At 38.8% G+C, this 22,165-nt stretch overlaps 1 protein-coding gene across 1 annotated transcript in view; it reads left to right on the forward strand.

Moving 5' to 3' along the window:
• Positions 1-22,165, forward strand: part of F8 (coagulation factor VIII, procoagulant component) — a 200,315-nt gene that overhangs the window by 117,305 nt on the left and 60,845 nt on the right. The window contains exons 15-22 of the mRNA XM_011963208.1: positions 2,950-3,103; positions 4,497-4,709; positions 4,995-5,223; positions 5,431-5,613; positions 8,205-8,321; positions 8,928-8,999; positions 10,441-10,526; positions 14,087-14,242. Coding sequence (XP_011818598.1) covers positions 2,950-3,103; positions 4,497-4,709; positions 4,995-5,223; positions 5,431-5,613; positions 8,205-8,321; positions 8,928-8,999; positions 10,441-10,526; positions 14,087-14,242 — 1,210 coding nt within the window. The remainder of the gene's footprint in view (positions 1-2,949; positions 3,104-4,496; positions 4,710-4,994; positions 5,224-5,430; positions 5,614-8,204; positions 8,322-8,927; positions 9,000-10,440; positions 10,527-14,086; positions 14,243-22,165) is intronic.

Genomic DNA, 22,165 nt, shown 5'->3' on the forward strand with positions numbered 1-22,165 from the left:
CATCAATATCAATTATGCTATTATTTCCTCCCCTATCTTTACAGAAATTGTCTTAAAATAATTGTCCCTGCTTGCAGCCTTTGCATCTTTTCCTGCCATCTCTCCTCTTTAACCCACCCCAAAGAAGCTGTTATTGCTATTATTTTATAAGAACTACATTTTCAAGGTCATTATTGATCTTTACATTACTAATTCCTAGTCCTCATCTTATTTGAATTCTCAGCAGTATTTGAGAGGGGATTACTCCATCCTTGATACAGGTTCTCACTTGGTTTCTCTAACACCACTTTTCTTCACTTTTCTACTAAACTCACTGCCAATCTTTGTCAACTTTGTGAGTCCTTCTTCATCCCCCTGATCTTTAAAGGTTAGAGTGCTCCAGGGATTAGTTGTCCAACTTCTCCTTTATTGTGTTTTTACTCACTCTGTGATGATATTGTTTAGCCTCATGATTTTAAGTACTATCTATCTGCAGATAATTCCAGTTGAATATCTGGAGATATTCTCAGATCTCTCTCCTGAAGTCAAAATTCACATATCAACTCCCTACCTTAACATGTACACAATTAGACTCTTAATTCCTACCCTTTCCCCAAACCTGCTGATTGCCCAGCCTTCTCCATGGCAATCAAAAACCATTCCTGGCCAGGCATAGTGACTCACTCCTGTAATCCCAGCAGTTGGGGAAGCTGAGGCAAGTGGATTGGTTGAGCCCGGGAGTTCAAGATAAGCCTGGGCAACATGGTGAAACCTCATCTCTATTAAAAATACAAAAATTAGCCAGGCATGGTGGTGCACACCTGTAGTCCCAGCTACTCAGGAGGCTGAGGCACGAGAATCGCTTGAACTGGGGAGGTGGAGGTTGCAGTGAGCTGAGATGGCCTCACTGCACTCCAGCCTGGGTGACAGAGTCAGACTTGGTCTCAAATAAATAAATAAATAAAACCATTTCCTATTTCAGTTATTCAGTCCACAGACCTTGAAGTTCTCCAACTCTTTTTTTCTTACATTAACATCTAATCTGTAAAGGATCCTGTATTAGTCCATTTTCACACTGCTGATAAAGACTTACCTACTGAGAAACTTTAAAGATACACCACATACATGAATTGGAAAACATATGACAATGTAAAGGTTTACGAATAGCCAAGTCCTTCTTGAAGAGGAAGAAAAAGATGAAAGTAATTGTTGTATAATATATTGAGACTCATTTTAAAGCTATAATAATTAAAACAATGTAGCAATTGGTATAGGGATAATCAAACAGGTAAATGAAATAGAATAGAAAATTCAAAACTAGTCTAGCGCACATAGACACTTATTTATGACAAAGGTGTCACAGAAGAAGAGTTTCAATAAAAGATGCTGGAAAATGTTGGTATCTATATAGACAAAACATTACATTGGATTCCTAACTCACACCATACACAAAAATCCATTCACGTTGCATTACAAGTCTAAAACTGAAATATAAAATCATAAACATTTTAGAAAGAAAAAGTAAAAGAATATATTAATAACCACAGGGTAGGGAAAGAAAGAGAATTGACATCAAGATACAAAAATCACTAGCCAATAAGGATTTTTAAAATAAATTCCACACATTAAAATTACAAACTTATGCTCATCAAAAGATAACAGAAAAAGAATGAAAAGAGTAGCCACAGAATGGTAAATGTTTGCAATACATAACACAAAGGACACACAAAGGAAACTTATATAATAGATTTTAACAGGATTCTCTGTGTCCTCCTTCTCCAGCAATCAAGGATGTATAGGGTACTCTTTTGATCCAAAAAGAAAAAAGCAGATTATTCAAGAGAAAACTTAGCAGAAAAAAAACTTGGATAGGTGCTCCGCAAAAGAGGAAATCCAAATGACTGCTACTCGTAAGAAAAGATGCTCAACCTGATAGAACATCAAAAAATGTAAAAACACAGTCAATACCAGGTATTTGTAATAATTTGGAGCAAATGGAACTCTCATACATTGCTAATGAAAATGGAAAATGGTGCAGCTGCTTTGGAGAACAGTGTGGCAATACCTACCAAAGTTGAACACGTGCATACCTAGCAATTCCACCGCTATGTATGTGCCCAACAGAAATGCACATATATGTTCACCGAAAGATATGCACCAGAAGGTTCTAGCAGGCCCATTTGAAAGTGCCAAAGATTATAACGACTCAAATGTCCCTGATTAGGGTATATTCATATAATACTATACAACAATAGGAATGAACAAACTATAGCTACATACAATAATATAGATGAATCTCACAACCAGAATGCTAAGTGAAAGAAGAAACAAAAGAATATATGTAGTATGTTTTATTTACACACTTCAAAACAGGCAAAACTAAACTATATTTTTAAAGGATGTATGATTATCATAAAGATCAGAATGGTGGATACCTTCAGTGGGAAGGGAGAGAGTATGATTGAAAAGGAACATTCAGTGAGTCTTGTGGGTTATTGGCAATGTTACTGATCTGGGTGATGATTGCATTTTTGTACCAAAGGCATTTGTGTTTTATGCACTTTATTGTACATGTTTTAGTTCACAATTGTTTTTAGTTCACAATTTTAATAGGATTTTTGAAAGTAAAAAGAAAAGAGGTCCAAGGGCTTGACCATGGGACTCTCTTATATTTGGAGTATGTTTATAAACTCTACATTCATTCAACGTTCAACAAATATTTTTTGAGCAACTACTTTGTGCCAAGCACCATTACAGGTGCTGGGAATACAACAGTGAACAAAATACACAAAACCCCAGTCTTCATGGAACTTACATACTAATAAAGCTTGGCAAGAGTATATTTCAAGGAAGATAAAGTGGTTAACTATGCAAAATGCTTCTCAGACACCTAGGAAAACGAGGATGTGAGGCATTTCTACCCACTTGGTACATAAAATTATTGCTTTTCCTCTGCTTTTTTTTCTCCAGGGCTCAGAGTGGCAGTGTCCCTCAGTTCAAGAAAGTTGTTTTCCAGGAATTTACTGATGGCTCCTTTACTCAGCCCTTATACCGTGGAGAACTAAATGAACATTTGGGACTCCTGGGGCCATATATAAGAGCAGAAGTTGAAGATAATATCATGGTGAGTTAAGGACAATGGAATTACAAGAAAATTAATTTTATATATTTATTTTCTTGCTGACTATAATGTATTCCCACTTTTGGAAATGTTTAAGTATAGAAAAATAATTCCATAATTATCATGTTTGTGTATGTTCTTATATTTTTCCTATGTATTTTTCTCCTTATATGTTCAAATTATACCATACAGAATTCTGATTCTTGTTTTTTACTAAATATCACATCATAAACATTTCTTATGTCATTAAAAACACTTCCTATGTATGTTTTTAAAATACTGAATAGTCTATTATGTGAATTTTTGGAAACATAGTTTGTGTAACCATTTATTTGAACAACCTTTTAGACAGTTTCTTTTTTCACTATATAAATAACGCTGTAATCACAACAGTTTTTCTAAGATTAAAATTCCAGAAGTGCAATGTATTTGAGCATCTGAAGGGTTTTTCTTATTAATTATTTGGTAATGTCCCTTGCACATTTGTCTTTCATGGAGGAAGTGCTTTTCTTATTAATTACGTTGCCTTATATATTAGATAGTAAACCACTGAACATTTTAATGAAAAGTACTTTTTCAAGTTTTTGTTTTCTCTTAATTTTATAAACGATGGTTTTTGAAATAAAACAAGTTTTAATTTTTAGATAGTAACCCATCAATTTTTACTTTTTGACACTTTGATTGCTTTTACGTTTATAAAAATTCCTGCCTATCCAGAGACTTTTTAAAAAACAGCTATACTTTCTTTGGTTTTTCTCTTACAGTTTAATTTTTTACATTTAACTTTTTAATACTTCCTGTAGACTAAAAGTTATTTTGGTGCATTGTGTGAACCAAAGATCAAAGTAGTTTTATTTTTTTCTGAAAATATCTATTCATTGCTTCAATTACTTGATTGTTTATATTAAGGATGTAGAAGGATCTAAAATTATGGAATTGTGGGCAATTTTTGCCTTACATTTTATTTGACTTTCCATATATTCTGTGATAAATATGTATAATTTTTAATCTGGAAAATAAATCTTTTTTAAAAGATAATATGCATTCATTCTAGAATTTGTCATGAAGAACCTTAACTTACATATCAACTCCTGGCATTGTGGTCTCTTATAACCCCTACAGTGACATTTTCCCTTTTACTCTGGAATTGCTTTTAAGTGTTTAGGAGTTTTCTCCTTTGCAACTTTTAGTTCATGCCTTAAATTTAGAATACAAAACCTCCTCAGGATTAGGTTTGGGTTCTAACAGCATCCATCTGTACCACTTCTTCCAGGGTATTAAAAACTTTGATAAAGACCAAAAGACACGTATTTCTTTTAGGGGTGTAAACCCTAAGGACTTTAAGATCCTAGAAGATTATTCTTGCTTTTTTTTTTTTGTCGTTATTGTTCTGCAGGTAACTTTCAAAAATCAGGCCTCTCGTCCCTATTCCTTCTATTCTAGCCTTATTTCTTATGAGGAAGATCAGAGGCAAGGAGCAGAACCTAGAAAAAATTTTGTCAAGCCTAATGAAACCAAAACTTACTTTTGGAAAGTGCAGCATCATATGGCGCCCACTAAAGATGAGTTTGACTGCAAAGCCTGGGCTTATTTCTCTGATGTTGACCTGGTAAGCAGGTGTCTATTGTACTAACCACTTTTTGGTTTAAAAGAAATGGTCTTTGTGTGCTAAGAATTTTGGTTTTTATCCTACATGCAATGAGAAGCTTTAAATAGGGAGTTGATCATTATATTTGTGTTTTAGAAATGTCATTCTGGAATCTACTGAAGAGGATGGATTATATTTTTGGAAGATGGGAGGCAGGTTGGAGTGGCATAAAAATTGATGAGAAATCCACTCTGGTTCATAGGTGAGAGAGCTTATACTCATAGGATTGATGTCTTCCCTCCCTAGGAAAAAGATGTGCACTCAGGCCTGATTGGACCCCTTCTGGTCTGCCACACTAACACACTGAACCCTGCTCATGGGAGACAAGTGACAGTACAGGAATTTGCTCTGTTTTTCACTATCTTTGATGAGACCAAAAGCTGGTACTTCACTGAAAACATGGAAAGAAACTGCAGGGCTCCCTGCAATATCCAGATGGAAGATCCCACTTTTAAAGAGAATTATCGCTTCCATGGTAATATATCCCACATCCAAACATTATCACTGTGAAATGCAGATTGCACTTTGACAAATGAGACTTGATCCAGGGCCTTAAACATTGTGTTTCTTTAGAGTATATCTGTGGGAGTGGAATCCTCATAGATGTCAGTTTTTTTGGTGGAGTGGAGGGAAAGAAACTTATATAATAGATTTTAACAGGCTTCTCTGTGTCCTTCTCCAGCAATCAATGGCTACATAATGGATACACTACCTGGCTTAGTAATGGCTCAGGATCAAAGGATTCGATGGTATCTTCTCAGCATGGGCAGCAATGAAAACATCCATTCTATTCATTTCAGTGGACATGTGTTCACTGTACGAAAAAAAGAGGAGTATAAAATGGCAGTGTACAATCTCTATCCAGGTGTGAGCTCGTTTGCATTCTTTCTTCTACCTACTCTATTTGTTGAGTACTTACTTTAAATGGTCTAGGCACTGGGAACACAATCAGTGAACAAAGCAGACAAGCTCCGTGCTCTCAGGTAACACTTCTTCATGCTCTCAGGTAACACTTTTTCAAAAAGACTACAGGGAGATAAATAAATTAGCAAATGAACAAGATAATTTCAGATATAGAAAAATTGCTAAAAAGGAAATAGAACATAATAAATGGATAATTAATGTCACAGTACTTTCCTAGGGAAAAGGAATTTATTCCTTTATCATTTACCATCTCAAATCCCATAGGGCACCAGTAGTCATCCAAAGAGTGATTTGTTTATGTATGTAACCAATATATTGATTAAGCACTACTCATAATGTTGATCACAACACAATTCTATTTTGGTTCTCCACTGTCCCTTTAAAATAGGTTTGGCCAGGTGCAGTGGCTCACACTTGTAATCCCAGCGCTTTGGGAGGCCAAGGTAGGAGGATTGCTGCAGTGAGCTATGAAAGACAGCAGCTATAAAGGGGCTTTGGGGAAGTATGATCATCACAAGGTACAGAAACAGAGGACTCAACCATGTCTCCCTTTTCCAATGCAACTGGATGAAATGGCTCCTTCCTCTCAGTTTAGAAAAGTATTGACATATTTTAAATCATAAAAATCAATCAAAACTTTGTGATCTCACATTCCCCAGAGCTATGTCTCTCTTCATCTTTGTAATAAAGAATAGTCCACATTTGTTTTCTTTGCTTGTTCACTTTCTACTTTCTCCTTAATCCATTGCAATCTGACTCTAAATTCTACCATACCACTGACTAAAGTCACAGGCCACAGTTTTCATCTTACTTTGCCCCTTAACACTACTAGGTAAGGTTGATCACAGATGACTGCACAACTCTATGCATATACTAACAATTATTGAATTTTTATTTTATTTTATTTTATTTTAAATTTTTTATTATACTTTAAGTTCTAGGGTACATGTGCACAACATGCAAGTTTGTTACATATGTTGGCATGCTGCATGCACCCAGTAATTCGTCATTTACATTAGGTATATCTCCTAACGCTATTCCTCCCCGCTCCCCCCACCCCACGACAGGCCCCGGTGTGTGATGTTCCCCTTCCTGTGTCCAAGTGATCTCATTGTTCAGTTCCCACCTGTGAGTGAGAACATGCAGTGTTTGGTTTTCTGTTCTTGCGATAGTTTGCTGAGAATGATGGTTTCCAGCTGCATCCATGTCCCTACAAAGGACACAAACTCATCCTTTTTTATGGCTGCATAGTATTCCATGGTGTATATGTGCCACATTTTTTAGTTCAACCATTGTGGAAGACAGTGTGGCAATTCCTCAAGGATCTAGAACTAGAAGTACCATATGACCCAGCCATCCCATTACTGGGTATATACCCAAAGGATTATAAATCATGCTGCTATAAAGACACATGCACACATATGTTTACTGTGGCACTATTCACAATAGCAAAGACTTGGAACCAACCCAAATGTCCATCAATGACAGACTGAATTTAGACCCTGTCTCTAAAAAAAAAAAAATCCGGTTTAAGAGTGGGGGTAAACTTACCCTATTTCTTTGTAAAAATTCTGATAAGCCCTGTAACTTTCTCCTCGCCCTTAAGTAATAAACAGGACTAAAGTCACCTTATATCACAAATACAGTTCAAATCAGAAATTACAATGTCCATCCCAAGATATTAATCAAAGTTCTGAACTTGATTTAACTTCAATCTCCCCTCCAACTTGAGCCTGCATCAGGCTGGAAGTCTGCACTGGAAAAGGGAGACATGGTTGAGTCCTCTGTGTCTGTACCTTGTGATGATCATGCTTTGCAACAGCCCCTTTATAGCTGCTGTTTTGAACTCCAACATGGATAGGTTAAAGGTAAGGGGATAAGATAGTTCTTACCTATTTACAGCTGGCACCATTGTTGTAAACTAGCTTAACACTGTTTGTGCGTGGCAATACTTAAAGTTGACTCTTTCTCCTGCAGGGCACTTTCAGAGAATTCTTTAGAGACTCCCTTACATGACTGTCATGAAATCCCCTTGACATGGTTTCTTCCACCTTTATTCTGGGTGGTCACTTGTGACTCATTTCTCAGCCCTCAGGGTTCACCTGCAGCTTCTTATTGCTGGGGTAACTTTACCCTTGTAGCAGCCCTAGTGGACTGGATCCAATGGGAACTCACCCTGACTTATCTCTTTCACAGAGTCCACATCTGGCCAATGGGAAACACGCCTTTTGCTTGGAAAAAACCCTGGGGATGTAGGTCAATCATAATGCAGTAGCATTCTCCTGTCCCTATCATCAAAGAATTCAGTCACCCTGTTTCTCATTTCCTGGGGGGAGGGGAGTGCTCAGAACTCAATCTCCACGACCCCCAACTGTAAGGGTCACCGAGCAAGCACTTTGGGTTTGAGGGGTGTAAGAATAGTGGCACTACCAAATTTGGTAGGTCTACTCTGGTATTTCACATAAACCAAAGTATCTCATGCTCATTTTTTAGTGAAAAGAAATAATTTGTGTTCCTTTTGGTTTTTATAAGGTGTTTTTGAGACAGTTGAAATGTTACCATCCAAAGCTGGAATTTGGCGGGTGGAATGCCTTATTGGCGAGCACCTACATGCTGGGATGAGCACACTTTTTCTGGTGTACAGCAACAGTGAGTAGCAATGTGGGCAGAGGTTCCCTACCTACTCATCCTACTTCTTTACAGCTTTCCTCCTTTCTCGAATGGTTGCTTGTGTCAGGAAATAAATACAAGCTTACATCATTATCAAATTTAAAATGAATATTGCTGGTAGAAATCATCAGAGTTCTCAGAGGAGGGCAGATATACTTGAAGCTTTGAACACTTTGAACCTGAAGCTCTAAATAATTGACCAGAAAAACACCTCATTTTCACAACTTGGTAAAGCTCTAAGATCTCCAGTAGCAGATTTTGGAATTTAATGTTGATTTAGTTACCAGATAACTTAGAAATATTACTTGGAAGAGTTTGGAGATTTAACCCTAAACAAGTAAGAGAACCACTGGTCTATTTATGTATGGACCCCGGTTTTTTCAGCTGTAAAATGTGAATCATTCTAGCACCCATTAGGATTAATTAAATGAACTAATACAGTAAAACATTTAGTACAGTTCTTGGCACATTTAAACACTAAAAAATATTAGCATTTGTTGACATTCTCCCATTTTCATTGACTTACATTTGAGAAGCTGAATTTTGTGTACTTCTAGTTACTGTGTTCCACCTGTTTCATTTCAGAGTGTCAGACTCCCCTGGGAATGGCTTCTGGACGCATTAGAGATTTTCAGATTACAGCTTCAGGACAATATGGTAAATACTATTATTTTTGCTCCAAGAACCTGGGCTGATTATATCTTTTTTAATAATCTGTTGGAGAATCTCAGATAATGAATCCATCTCCATGCTTCTATTTGTTCTATTCCATAAGTGCCTCTCAAATACATCTCCTCCTCTCCACTTCCCACTGTGGCCATCTTAACTCTAGTCACCATCATTTCTTACCTGGGCAATGACACTGCCTCCTTAAATACCCTCCCTACCTCCAATATTTCTTCCTTGAGTCAATTCTTTTCACTGTAGCAGGAAGCTACACTTTCCTATGAGCAGTAATGGTAACGTTTGACTAGGGTCTATAGAGAATTATCAAAAATTGTTTTAGAGCACTACTGCCCACAGGCAAAATGCAGCACACTGCCTGTTTTTGTATGGCATGTGAGCTATGAACAGATTTTCCATTTTTAAATAATTGACAAAAAGATGGAGACTATTTCACGACGTGAAATTATAAAATTCAAATTTCAGCATCCATAATAAAGTCTTATTTTGGAACACAGCCATGTCCATTAATTTACATATCATCTATGGCTACAGCAGCAGTAACATAGTTGCAATAGAGACCATATAATATGCAAAGCCTAAATGATTTACTATCTGGCCCTTTACAAAAAAAGTTTGCCAACCTATGTTTTTGTGGGGTAAAACATCCCCTTGAAAAAGAGGCTTAAGAGTTGTATACCAAAATAGTAACATTTTTCACTAGGTGGAAGGGTTACATTTTAAAATTTCTTTTATTTGTATTTTTACTTATTTTTATTTTTACTTTTCATTTTCTGATTTTTCTACAATGAACATACATTGTATAATAAATAATAGGCCAGGCATGTTGGCTCACGCCTATAATCCCAGCACTTTGCGAGGCTGAAGCAGGCAGATCACCTGAGGTCAGGAGTTCAAGACCAGCCTGGCCAACATGGTGAAACCCTATCTCTACTAAAAATACAAAAATTAGTCGGGCGTGGTGGTGCGCAATTGTAGTCCCAGCTACCCGGGAGACTGAGGCAGGAGAATTGCTTTGAACTCAGGAGGTGGAGGTTGCAGTGAGCCAAGATCACGCCATTGCATTCTAGCCTGAGCAAGACTGAGCAACAGAGCAAGACTCTATCTCAAAAAAAGAAAAAAAAGAAAAGAAAAGAAATAATAATATTATTATTTGGTAGTGTCGGTAACAAATTGCAGTATCAGCTAATTAGCAGTGCTAACAATTAACAAAATTATAAATTTTAGAAAATAAAATGGACAAGGATAAGCAGTATCCTTAGATAGTAATTGATACTGGTATTCCATAAAGCCTTTATGTTTTTCTCTATTTTCACCACAGCTTAGATTAACCTTTCTCAAGACAATAATTTTATTCTCAAGTGTCTAGGACCAACCCAGCTGATTTAATCTCTGTTTCTTTACTTCGGCAAAGGACAGTGGGCCCCAAAGCTGGCCAGACTTCATTATTCCGGATCAATCAATGCCTGGAGCACCAAGGAGCCCTTTTCTTGGATCAAGGTTAGAAAATTTAATCAATGGTGGGAAATGTATCACATTCAGTCAATTGCATTACTTATTCCTCCTGTAAGCTCAAAGGATTCTATGAATATGAGAAAACTAAAGAACAGAATGCCTTATGATTTGTATGAAAGCAGTCATGAACAAAGAGATATGGGGATAGAATTGAGTATACTGATATGTTGTATTTCTGTATTTTAGTCCTTCTACGGGGATTAGAACATCTGAATATTTTCTATAATATTGAACTTGTCATCTCTCAAGACAGTATATGTTATTATTAGATGCTTCCAACCACCCAGGTGTCCTTAAGTACTCCAATCCCCTTTATTTTAACATAAAACAATGGTTCACAAATGCAAACCACATGTGTAATTTTACATTTTCTAGTAGCCACGTTTTCAAAAATGTGAAATTCACTTTAATAATACATTTTATTTAACTCAACACATCTGAAAATACTATCATTTCAACATATGATCAATCAGGCCCCTTCAAAGGCAGACAGATGGAAACTTCTGGGTCTCTTCCATGCCTCACAAAAGCTGAGGGCAGCTTGGCAGTGCCTACTCAGCCTCTCCACCTAAACAGGAAATGGAGAAAACATTTTGGTTTCCATCTTTGCAAATAGCATGTCTATTAATGCCACAGCATTGTTTTGTAGACACTGCCAATTTTGACTCAATCTGAGCTGCTGTTCACTAATCCCTAAGTATTTTTTGTTTGTTTGTGCTTCTGCCAAACAACATGTTATGTTCTTCACCTTGTATTTCTATGGTTATTTTCAACCTTAAATGTATCCCTATATAGAGGATATATTTATCTATTTGGCCACCCTGTGTCTGTGCTATTTAATTTTTTGTAATAACATTCTTATTTGGGAGGGGGGAATTTTATCTTCCTCCCTAGATACAATCTGATAAGACTAGTAAATAGAGTGTCCTGTCTGTGCCTAGCCAGTGAACCCTGAACAATATACCCTGTTGTTTCCACTTACTAGATTTGGCCCATTGTTTCAGCTTGCCAATCTTCAGTGTCCCAAAGTGTTTCCTAGTTTTTCCAGTTACTGATTTGATCAGTAAACTTTGTAATACTGCAGCAAAGTCATGATCAAAGTATTGAAGTAGACAAGACTTCCTTAGTATGTGCACAATACAAAGCAAGCTGTTAAGTCCTTACTACAACCTTGTGAGGTAGATGTGACTATCATCTTCATTTCAGATAATGAAATTGAAGCATAGAGAGGTTATTGTGGCCCAAGTCACATGGCTGATAAATGACTGAGCCAAAATTCAAATTCTGATAGTTGGGCTCCAGAACCCTAATTGGTAACCATTGTACTACACTGTTTCCAGAATGCTCCCTTTAAGTTGATAACCATCTGTTAACTGTCACTGTTTACTTATGGAAATTAAACTAGTTACAAATCCACCTAGTTATGTTATCATCTACCACTATTAAATCGCCTTATCTTCAAGGTGGTTTTTGCCATCTGTCCTACTAAGGTCCAGCTAGACTTTTTATATATCCTGTAACTTTAAAATAAACCATGGAGATGGAGTTGAAAGGTGTGCTGACAAGGAAGGGAGTTGGAGAAGGCATCTATTCTGGTGAGAAGGCCTGAAGAGTGCACAACAGCCTGGCCACAAGAGCACTGGGCTGGCTTGAGGAGCACCAGGTGACCAAGACCAGGCAATGCACAGGGGGAAGTCAGCAGGCTCCATGGAGATACGCAGCTGCAATATTTGTACTTTTATACAATGAAACTCATTACCCCCTTGTTTACTTCCTAGTAGACAGATGTGTCTTGTACTTACACTGAAACACCCAGCTGGTGCACACAGGTGAAGCTATTGAGTCTGTAATTGTCAAACTGCTCCCAGGTGCCAATTATAATGTAGAAGAGGCACGAGAAGATGAAGTAGATAAGCCTGGCAGTTTGTCAAGCATTCATCAGTTGCCAAGCATTCGTCAGTTGCAGAATGTAGGTAGGCTGCCAAGGCTTTATTGTAGCCTGGTTCTATCGCAGCTTTATTCTAGCAAGGCTGCTAGAAAACACAATAATCACTGGTCCAAGAAAAAACCCTTATACTCTATCTATATGAAGAAACAGTAAAAGTCAATTCAGTAAAAATCATGATTTTTGTGCCTGTTGCTTTCACTTTTTTATGCCATAATATCATGATGTTAAAATGAAGTATCTTTGAATGGGAATACCATCTCATCTGGGAAAAGACAGTGCTGCAACTTCTGAAGACCTTGACACTCTGTCCTGTTACCCTGCTTCATTTTTCTCCTGCATTTATCACTACTTGATGCTATAAACAAATAAAAACATATATGATATAAGGTCTATTTCCCCTACTCAACTGTAAGTTCCATGAGGGCAGGGCTTTGTTTCTTGTTTACTACTCTATTCCCTGTACCTAAAACAGTGCTTGGCACATAGCAAGTGCTAAAAAATATTCTTTGAATGAGTGTATGAATGGAACTTACAGTGAGCTGAAGGAGGCAGTTATTAAGCACAAGAGTCATGACCAGTCCAATTTGTGTGTGTCAGGCATCTGTGAAAACATGCTAAATTTGACTTCCTTGTTAGGACAGTAACTGATACTTCTAATGTTCTTGTAGTCCACGACCTCTTCTTTAAGAAGTGTCCATTCTATACTACTTTTCCATTATTCACTCATTCATTCCAAAGCATTTGCTATATAGCAGTATTACACCAGATACCATATTAGGTGCTGGGGCTAGAGAGAATATAAAAGCTAACATTGATCGAGTGTTTAGTATGCGCCAGGCACTGAACTCAGCACATTACATGTATTAACTCTTTAACCCTTATGGCAGCCCTTTGAGATAAAAACTAAAATTATCTTCACTTTACAGATAAATTGAGACACAGAAAGTTTAGGTGACTCAAATGGGTTCATTGCCTTAAGGATCTCAGTCTAATAAGAAAAGCAGAAAAGCAAAGCAACCTTATAATATGGTACAATAATTTGCTATAATGAAGTTATATACAAAGTGAAGTAGAAGAAGCAGCACTAAATTTGTCTGGGTGAGTCAGAGCAGGCTAACCAGGAAAAATAGTTTCTGAACTAACACTCGAAGGAGGTGTAGCAGTTCATCACTGACAGTGATGTTGGGGTGGGTCTGGTTTGGGAAGAGGGGAGGAAATTGGCTTTGGTCTGAGATTGAGGTGTGGGCAAAGCATTAGCTTATGTGGGTCCATTAGCTTATGTGAGTCCACAAAAGGGGTGTGTGTGTGTGTGTGTGTGTGTGTGTCTAGGAAATGGGGGCTCAATGATTTGGTAGTGGTTTGGTTTGTCAAGAAGCAGGCTGGGAACTCAATAAGCATCTTTCTATTCATTTCTACTGTTTATCCCACAGCTTCACACACACATGCACATTTCAACATTGGTGACTGCTTCACTTGCACATCTCAGGTAATGATGGACACATCTGTAGCAATGTAGATTCTTCCTAAGCTAATAGTTTCAGGAGGTAGTACATACATTTAAAAATAGGTTAAAATAAAGTATTGTTTTAATTGGTAGGTGGATCTGTTGGCACCAATGATTATTCACGGCATCAAGACCCAGGGTGCCCGTCAGAAGTTCTCCAGCCTCTACATCTCTCAGTTTATCATCATGTATAGTCTTGATGGGAAAAAGTGGCAGACTTATCGAGGAAATTCCACTGGAACCTTAATGGTATGTAATTAGTCATGTAAAAGGAATGCCTGAATACTTTAAAGAATTTTGGCAGATTTCAGATATTGGACAAACACTCTTAGCTTCTACAAACTTAACTCCAAAAAATACTTTTTCACTTATGAACAATAGGAGTTATTATGGACATATCAGCAAAAATGTAGTAGTGTCAAGGCTCATAGATGATAGAAATGAAAAGATGCTGTACTGACAGAAATATGTGATTCAGGATTGTGTGGACTGATGATTGTGAGCTTGCTTATGGATATCCTAGGTTTGAGGTTATAGTAGGACAATCAGGTTGAAATGTCCAGCAGGCAGTAGGTGAAAGACAAGTTTAGGGGGCAAAACCACGGATGGAGATGAAGATTCATGACTTCCACATAAAAGGATGGGTGAAACTTTGGGAATTGATGAATTTCTCTAGAGGTGAGCTCAAGACCCTTAAAGGCTTAAAACCTCAGCGTTATTGTCTACTCTTCCCTCATTTTTATGCCCTCAAATCTGGTCAATCCTTTATTTATAACGCCTCTCACATCTTTCTTCTGTTTCCATTTATATCACTGTTGCCACAGCCCAGGGTCCCATCACCTCACACTTGATCTATTGTTTTACATTCCTAACTAGTCTTCCCCTGTTTCTAATCTATTCTCCAACAAAGGCTGCACATCATTTTCAGGATAAACATCAGTTGCCTGTCTAAAACTTTTCAATATCTTCCCATTGTCTTCAGAATAAAGTTCAAAGTCTTCAAATGACCCCAAGCAAAATAACTTTTGTTTGCCCCTTTAGATCCATTTTCCTGCTTTTCTATCCTGCTTCTTGTTCTGTGAGGTGAGCTTGTATAGAATACATCAACAGGCTACCTTGTCCTCCAGCTTTTGGTTGGATTTCACCAACAGGGAGCACTGGCAAAAGATTGGCATATTTATTCTTCTGACTTTCCCCTTGTAGAGGAGTTCACTTTATCTCTCCACTTAAGGTCACTGTTTCCCTCAGAGGGGCTTTTTCAGCCTGTACTAGTTACTATTGCTGTGTACCAACCCACTTCAAAACTTAGTGTCATAACAAAAACCATTATGTTTTGCTCACAGATTCTGTAGATCAAGACTTTGGGACACAGTGGGGATGGGTGGGGTTTCTGGAGCCTCAGTTAGGAATATTTAACAGCTGGGTGCTAGAATCATCTGGAAGTTCCTTCTCTTGCTTTTCTGGTGGTTGGTACTGACTGTCAGCTAGGACAGAATCTGGGGTTATTGACTGATGTAACTTTACATGGATTTTCCCTGAGGCCTGGGCTTCCTTAGAGCATGTTTCAAGGTAGTTGGACTTCTTTTTTGTGGGGGAGGGAGGGAGGGAGTAGGACAGAGTCTCACTCTGTTGCCCAGGCTGGAGTGCAGTGGTGTGATCTCGGCTCACTGCAGTCTCTGCCTCCCGGGTTCCAATGATTCTCCTGCCTCAGCCTCCTAAGTAGCTGGGACTACAGGTTCATGCCACCACACCCAGCTCATTTTTGTATTTTTAGTAGAGACGGGTTTTGCCATGTTGACCAGGCTGGTCTTGAACTCCTGACCTCAGGTGATCTGCCTGCCTCAGCCTCCCAAAGTGCTGGGATTACAGGCGTGAGCCACCATGCCCAGCCTGTAGTTGGACTTCTTACACATCATTTTAGGGCCTCCAAGTGTGAGTGTTACAGTTAACAAGGTAAAGACTATATAACCTTTTCTGACCTAGTCTTTAAGTTATATAGCATCACTTTTGTCAACAAGGAGTTGAACTCTGTAAAATATTTTAAGAGATTTATTCTGAGCCAAATCTGTGTGACCACGGCCTATGACACGGCCCTCGGGAGGTCCTGAGAACATGTGCCCAAGATGGTCGGGGCACAGCTTGGTTTTATATATTTTAGAGAGGCTTGAGACATCAATCAAATACATTTAAGAAATACATTAATTTGGTCCAGAAAGGCGGGACAACTCAACCTGGGGGCTTCCGGGCTATAGGTGAATTTAAACATTTTCTGGTTGACAATTGGTTGAGTTTGTCTAAAGACCTGGGATTGATAGAAAGGGAATGTTCAGGTTAAGATAAACATTGTGGAGACCAAAGTTCTTTTGAAATCTTATAGTGGCTGCCCTTAGAGACAACAGATGACAAACGTTTTGTATTCAGATCTTAATCTCTTTAGAATTGGGAAGGGCTGGAAGAAAAAGATCTAGCTATGTTAATAGAGATTCTTTACAGATGCAAATTTCCCCCCCACAAAGAATAGCTTTGCAGGGCCATTTCAAAATATGGCAAAGAAACATGTTTTGGGGCAAAATATTTTGATTTTCTTCCTTGTCTCACAATGTTATGCCAGAGTCAGGTTGGAAAGTAAATCATGATATATAAAGGTTAAATAAAACCCATCTGATGAGAATTTATGATTTGTAGGACATGACTCCCCAGGCCCCTTAGATAGGAATTTGGGCAAGATTAAATAAAATCAGAGTTTAGTCCTCACTTTCAATACGTTCTATTGGTTATAAGCAAATCACATATCCACCCAGATTCAAGGGGAAGAGACACAGACCCTAATTTTTAATGGGAGAAATGTTAAATAATTGATGGTCATTTTTAAAAGCCACTACAATAATCTATCCAATTCTCTCTTTCAGGATGTTTCTGTCTCTTCTGATCCTTTCAGGTTTAGGGATTGCCAACAAACAAAAAGTTAAACCCTGTAAAATACCTGAAGAGATTTATTATGAGCCAAATATGAGAGACCAGTGGCCTGTGACACAGCCCTCAGGAGATCCTGAGAACACGTACTCAAGGTGGTCTGGCTACAACTTGGTTTTACGCATTTTAGGGAGACATAAGACATAAATCAATAGATGTAAGATGTATATTCAAAGTTTGGAAAGGCAGGACAACTGGAAGCCAGGTGGGGCTTCCAGGTCGTAGGTAGATTCAAAGATTTTCTGATTGGCAATTAGTTGAAAGAGTTAAGTTATTGTGTAAAGACTTAGAATCAATAGAAAGGAACATCTGGGTTAAGATAAGGGATTGTGAAGACCAAGGTTTTGTCATGCAGATGAAGCCTCCAGGTAGCAGGCTTCAGAGAGAATACATTGTAAATGTTTCTTATCAGACTTAAAGAGTCTTTTCTATCAGTTTTAAGGTCTGTGTTGATGTTAATGCTGGTCAGATTTTTCTGAATTCCAAAAGGGAGGAGGGTATAACGAGGCATGTTTGATCCCCACCTTCCCATCATGGCCTGAACTAGTTTTTCAGGTTAACTTTGGAATGCCCTTTGCTGAAAGGAAGGGTTCATTCAGATGGTTGGGGGGATCAGAATTTTATTTTGGGTTTACAGGATGGTAATACTCTGTTCCCACCCTCCTAACTAGTATATTTATTAAATCTTCCACAAATATCCTAATTTCCATGTTTTCTGTTCCTTGCTGGATCCCTTGTTTCATATAGTAATTGGTGCTAGAAGAAACCCCAGGAAACAGATTTTCAAAATGCAATTCTAAGGTTACATTGCTAACATATTCAAGAAACACAGAGATAACATATTTGTCTAGGAAGAAAATGATCAGTTAGGGAATCCATGACGTGTTAGTATTATAGTTTCTCAGATTATCACCAGTGATACTATGGGATGAGTTGCAGATGGCAAGTAAGACACTGGGGAGATTAAATGACAGTGGCATTTAGTCACTGTGGCAACAAACATAGCCATTACCTGATTGTGGAGTGGTCTGTCTTCTTACAGCCCTAGAGGACATACACATGGAAAAAGAAATGAAATGTTATGACTATATACAAAATAAGAACACTGATGAACATACATGGAAAATCAGGATGCATACATAAGAGCTTTTGAGGAATCCTCCATATCCTGTGGTTGTAGGCAGATACGACTTAAGGGCTGAGCATAAGTTGCAGAGCTGCAGTGACAATTAAATGCTCAACTCCACCAGATCTATTGTGCTGTGGTAAGAGTACTGGTGGGAAGCAGTGAAACTCTGAGGCCTCCATTGAAACTCCACCTCCATTTGAGATGGAGGCATTTTTGTGCTCGCTTCGGCAGCACATATACTAAAATTGGAGATGGAGGCATTTAGGCAGACATGGATGAGGCTGAGAATTGCAAACCTCCAAATTCCCCTGAACCTCCTTTGCCTGAGGAGGCAACCACTCACCAGTCTCTGAAGCAGTCATCCCTCTTTTGCATAAAAGCCTTTCAGTGGCTATAACTGGGATAGGTGCCTCACAAACCAGTGACTATTCTCCTTAGAGAGCCTGTTTGGCCACTACAAAAGCCAGGCGAGTCACGGAATATGACAGCAGAGCATCACAAATTTAATCAGGTGGTGATGCCAAAAAAAATTGCAATTCCAGATATCATATCTCTGTTGAAGCAAATTTACACAGGCCCAGGCACCTGATATGGAAGTATTTACCTAGAAAATGCTTTTTCTTCATTTCCATACATTAGTAAAATCAGAATACATTTGAATTTACCAAGTAGGAACAAGAGTATTAAGTTTACTGTCCATGCATCAGGGCAATGTTAGCTCTTTTGTTTTCTATCATAACATAGACTCAAGGGACCTCAAACATCTTTACATCCCACAAGCACCATGCCTGTCCATTACACTGAGGACATTATGCTGACAGGACCTGGTAAACACATAACAAATAAGCCTATCTTGTTCCTGACTTTAATGAGAATGTAACCTGTGTTTCATTGTTTAATATAATGTTCACTGTTAGTTTCAAATACTTTTTATGATGTCTAAAAAGTTTTCTTCTATTCCTATTTTATTTGCAGTGGCAACTGAATTTTATCAAATGCTTTTCCAGCATCTTTGACATAGTCACATTTCTCTTTTGTATTGTCAGATTATACTTAACATTCAATAGTGTGCTGACAATAAATTAGCAACCCACAGGGGAGCAAAGTGAGAGGAAGTTAGGAAGTAAAGGCCTTGATTTATAGCATTGGCAGATTTCCCTGACATAAATACTACTCCCATCATGCCTGGCCCCAGGAGTGGGAAGAGATGCTTACTTAAAATTGGCTCTCACAGACCAGTGCAAGAGCACTACTGTGCTCCATTCCTGGGAAAACTTTCATCAGTCATAGGGTGTTAGTCATTTAAAACTTAGCTGGATCCAATTTGCCAACATTTTATTTATAATTTCTATATCTATATTCGTGGATGAAATGGGTTTAACTTTTTCAGTAGCTCTACTTATCAGGTTTTGGCATGAGAGTTATATTAAACTTGAAAATAAAATGGGAAAGCTTCCATTTTTTTCCATGAAACTATTGCTCTAGAATAGCTTACTTAATGTAGGAATCCAGTATTTAATGAGAGTAAATGAAAAAGCCATGTGAGTCATGTGCTTTATTTAGTGAGAGATACTAGGCTATATTTTCCAATCCTTACATGATTATTGCTATTCTCATTTGTGTTGCCTTGAGTTAATGTCTGCAAATGTGCACATTAGAGTCATATATCCCTTCCTGTGCCATACATCTATATCTGTATACATACATATATGTCTTTTCTCCTTTTTTCTCCTCTGTATCAAGAGTTGGTAAGTGTTTGTCTATTCTATTAAGTTTTCAAAGAATCAGCTCAGTTTTAAACTCAAACATGGTTTTGAAAGAGCTGTTTCTAGTTCATCAATCTCTGTTCAAAACTTTAAAAATTCTATTTTCCTTTCTTTGGGTTTATTTTGTTTGTTCCCTACAATCTGGAGGTGAATGCTTAGTTCACTTATTCTTCAATCTTTATCCTTTAATGATAAGGATAAATTAGTTATAGTTATTAACTACTCTCATGAGGTTCATTCCTTGAACAGCCACTGAGCAACTACTATGTTCTGGGTTCTAATTCAGGGGTGGGCAAACTATAGCCCCAGAATTTGGCCCACAGCCTGCTTTTGTACGGACTGTGAGTTAAGAATAGTTTTTACACGTTTAAAGGATTGCAAAGACAAACATACAAAGAAACAAAGAAGACTGTGCAACAGAGACCATCTGTGGTCTGTAAAGACTAACACATTTCTATCTGGCCCTTGACAGAAAGAGTCTGTGGGCTGCTGGTCTCCTCTAACGGTGGTAGAGATGCCTACACGGTTAACATTAATCCTTGGTACCAGAATCCTCAGCACCAAGGAACCAGATCTTGCCTAATACACTGATTTCAGTCTTGATCACCTTCCTCCGGCGTAGCGGTTCTCAAACGTCTTTGTCTTTGTACTATTCGCGTATAAAATATTCTTTCATAAGCAACACTTCTCCTTTTAGGAGTACCTCATAATGGGGAGAAGGGGAACCCCAACACCCTTTAAGGGTTCACTGCTTCGCTGCCACCATTTCCGACGGTTCACACCGTTTTAAATGTGAATCTGGAATTGTTTTCGGGTTAAAAAGCAAACGAATCATGTCCTCTGAAAATATTTGCTTTTGGCATGCTAGAAATCAGTGTTGACTTTTGATATTGATGTGGTACATTAAGAGGGAATTCTCAAAAATGCTGAAATCTGGCCTCGGCCCAGTTACCACTGCTCTTAAGTTTCTGAGGGAGATACACGAATGAGCCCACGGCAAATGGAAAACGAGGAGTTTTAGTGTTTCCTAGAATTATGCTCAGCTACCCAGTACCTGACTGTCTGGTTATCCTTCCCTTCACCTCCCTGATGCAAGGAGTTTGGACCAGAGGCCTAAGGGGGCTTCTCCTGAAGCCCAAATCCCAAACTGGTCACCAGTCATGCTCCGTAACTCCTAAACCTGACAATAAGCCAGCCGGCCAGGTCTGCAGCCCGGGTTAAGAGGAGCATACCAGGAAAGAGCCAAAGAGCAAAGGACCATGAGCCCTTCAACCGCTTTTACAGTAATTCGGGCTAGGCGTTCAGGGCTCCGTAGGACCCTTCCTGGCAGCCAAGTGAGAGAAAGAGGAATGACGGTGCTTCCCGTTACTTCCACACTGTTGAAATAGAAATAGAAGCAGAAAAGAACACCCTACAAGTCCCACCCATTTTGAGGCACTCAACTCACAGTGACAACCCTCCACACCTCTCCCCCGCAAAAAGACGCATAACAAAAACACCTACTCCAAACTGTGCCCTTCTATCTCAGCCCTGAAGATCAGTATTGTGTGCAACTTTGGCCCAAAGGATGCATTTCCCCAGGGTTGAAAGTCTGAGAAAGGCTATATTCTGAAGAGTTCTTGTTGTCACCATCAAAAGGATTACAAAGACGCAATAAATAAGAAAACAGCTTAGTTGGGCTGCATGCTCCATTTGAGCCAGAAAGCCTTGGAAACTTAAGTGTTTTCAAATGGAACGCCATCCTGCTTTTGGGGAACACGGAGGCTGCCTCGCAGTCACGTGATCGCACACCACCAAAGGGCCATGCACTCTGATTTCACCCACTTAACTCAAAGTTGCAGCAAAATCCCTATTACAGGCCAGGCCTGGTGGCCCAGCACTTTGGGAGGCCGAGGAGGGTGGCTCATTTGAGGTCAGGAGTTGGAGACCAGCTTGGCCAACATGGTGAGACCCCGTCTCTATTAAAAATACAAAAATTAGCCTAGCATGGTGGTGCGCGCCTGTAATCCCAGGTACTCTGGAGGCTGAGGTAGGAGAATCGCTTGAACCCAGGAGGCGGAGGTTGCAGTGAGCCGAGATCACGCCACTGTGCTCCAGCCTGGGTGACAGAGTGAGACTCCATCTCGGGGATGGGGGAGGGGGGAATCCCTATTACAAATAAAAGCTGTTGTGATCCACACTGCATATACCTCTGGGAAAAGAACCGGAACCGTGAATTCCAATGCAAATTGATGCATCGGCACCGGACCCGCTGCACTGGACATGTTTGCATTGCAGTCACCCCAGTACGGAGCACATCACAGA

This window comes from Colobus angolensis, unplaced genomic scaffold (assembly GCF_000951035.1).
Source record: "Colobus angolensis palliatus isolate OR3802 unplaced genomic scaffold, Cang.pa_1.0 Scaffold601, whole genome shotgun sequence".
Classification (NCBI taxonomy): domain Eukaryota; kingdom Metazoa; phylum Chordata; class Mammalia; order Primates; family Cercopithecidae; genus Colobus; species Colobus angolensis.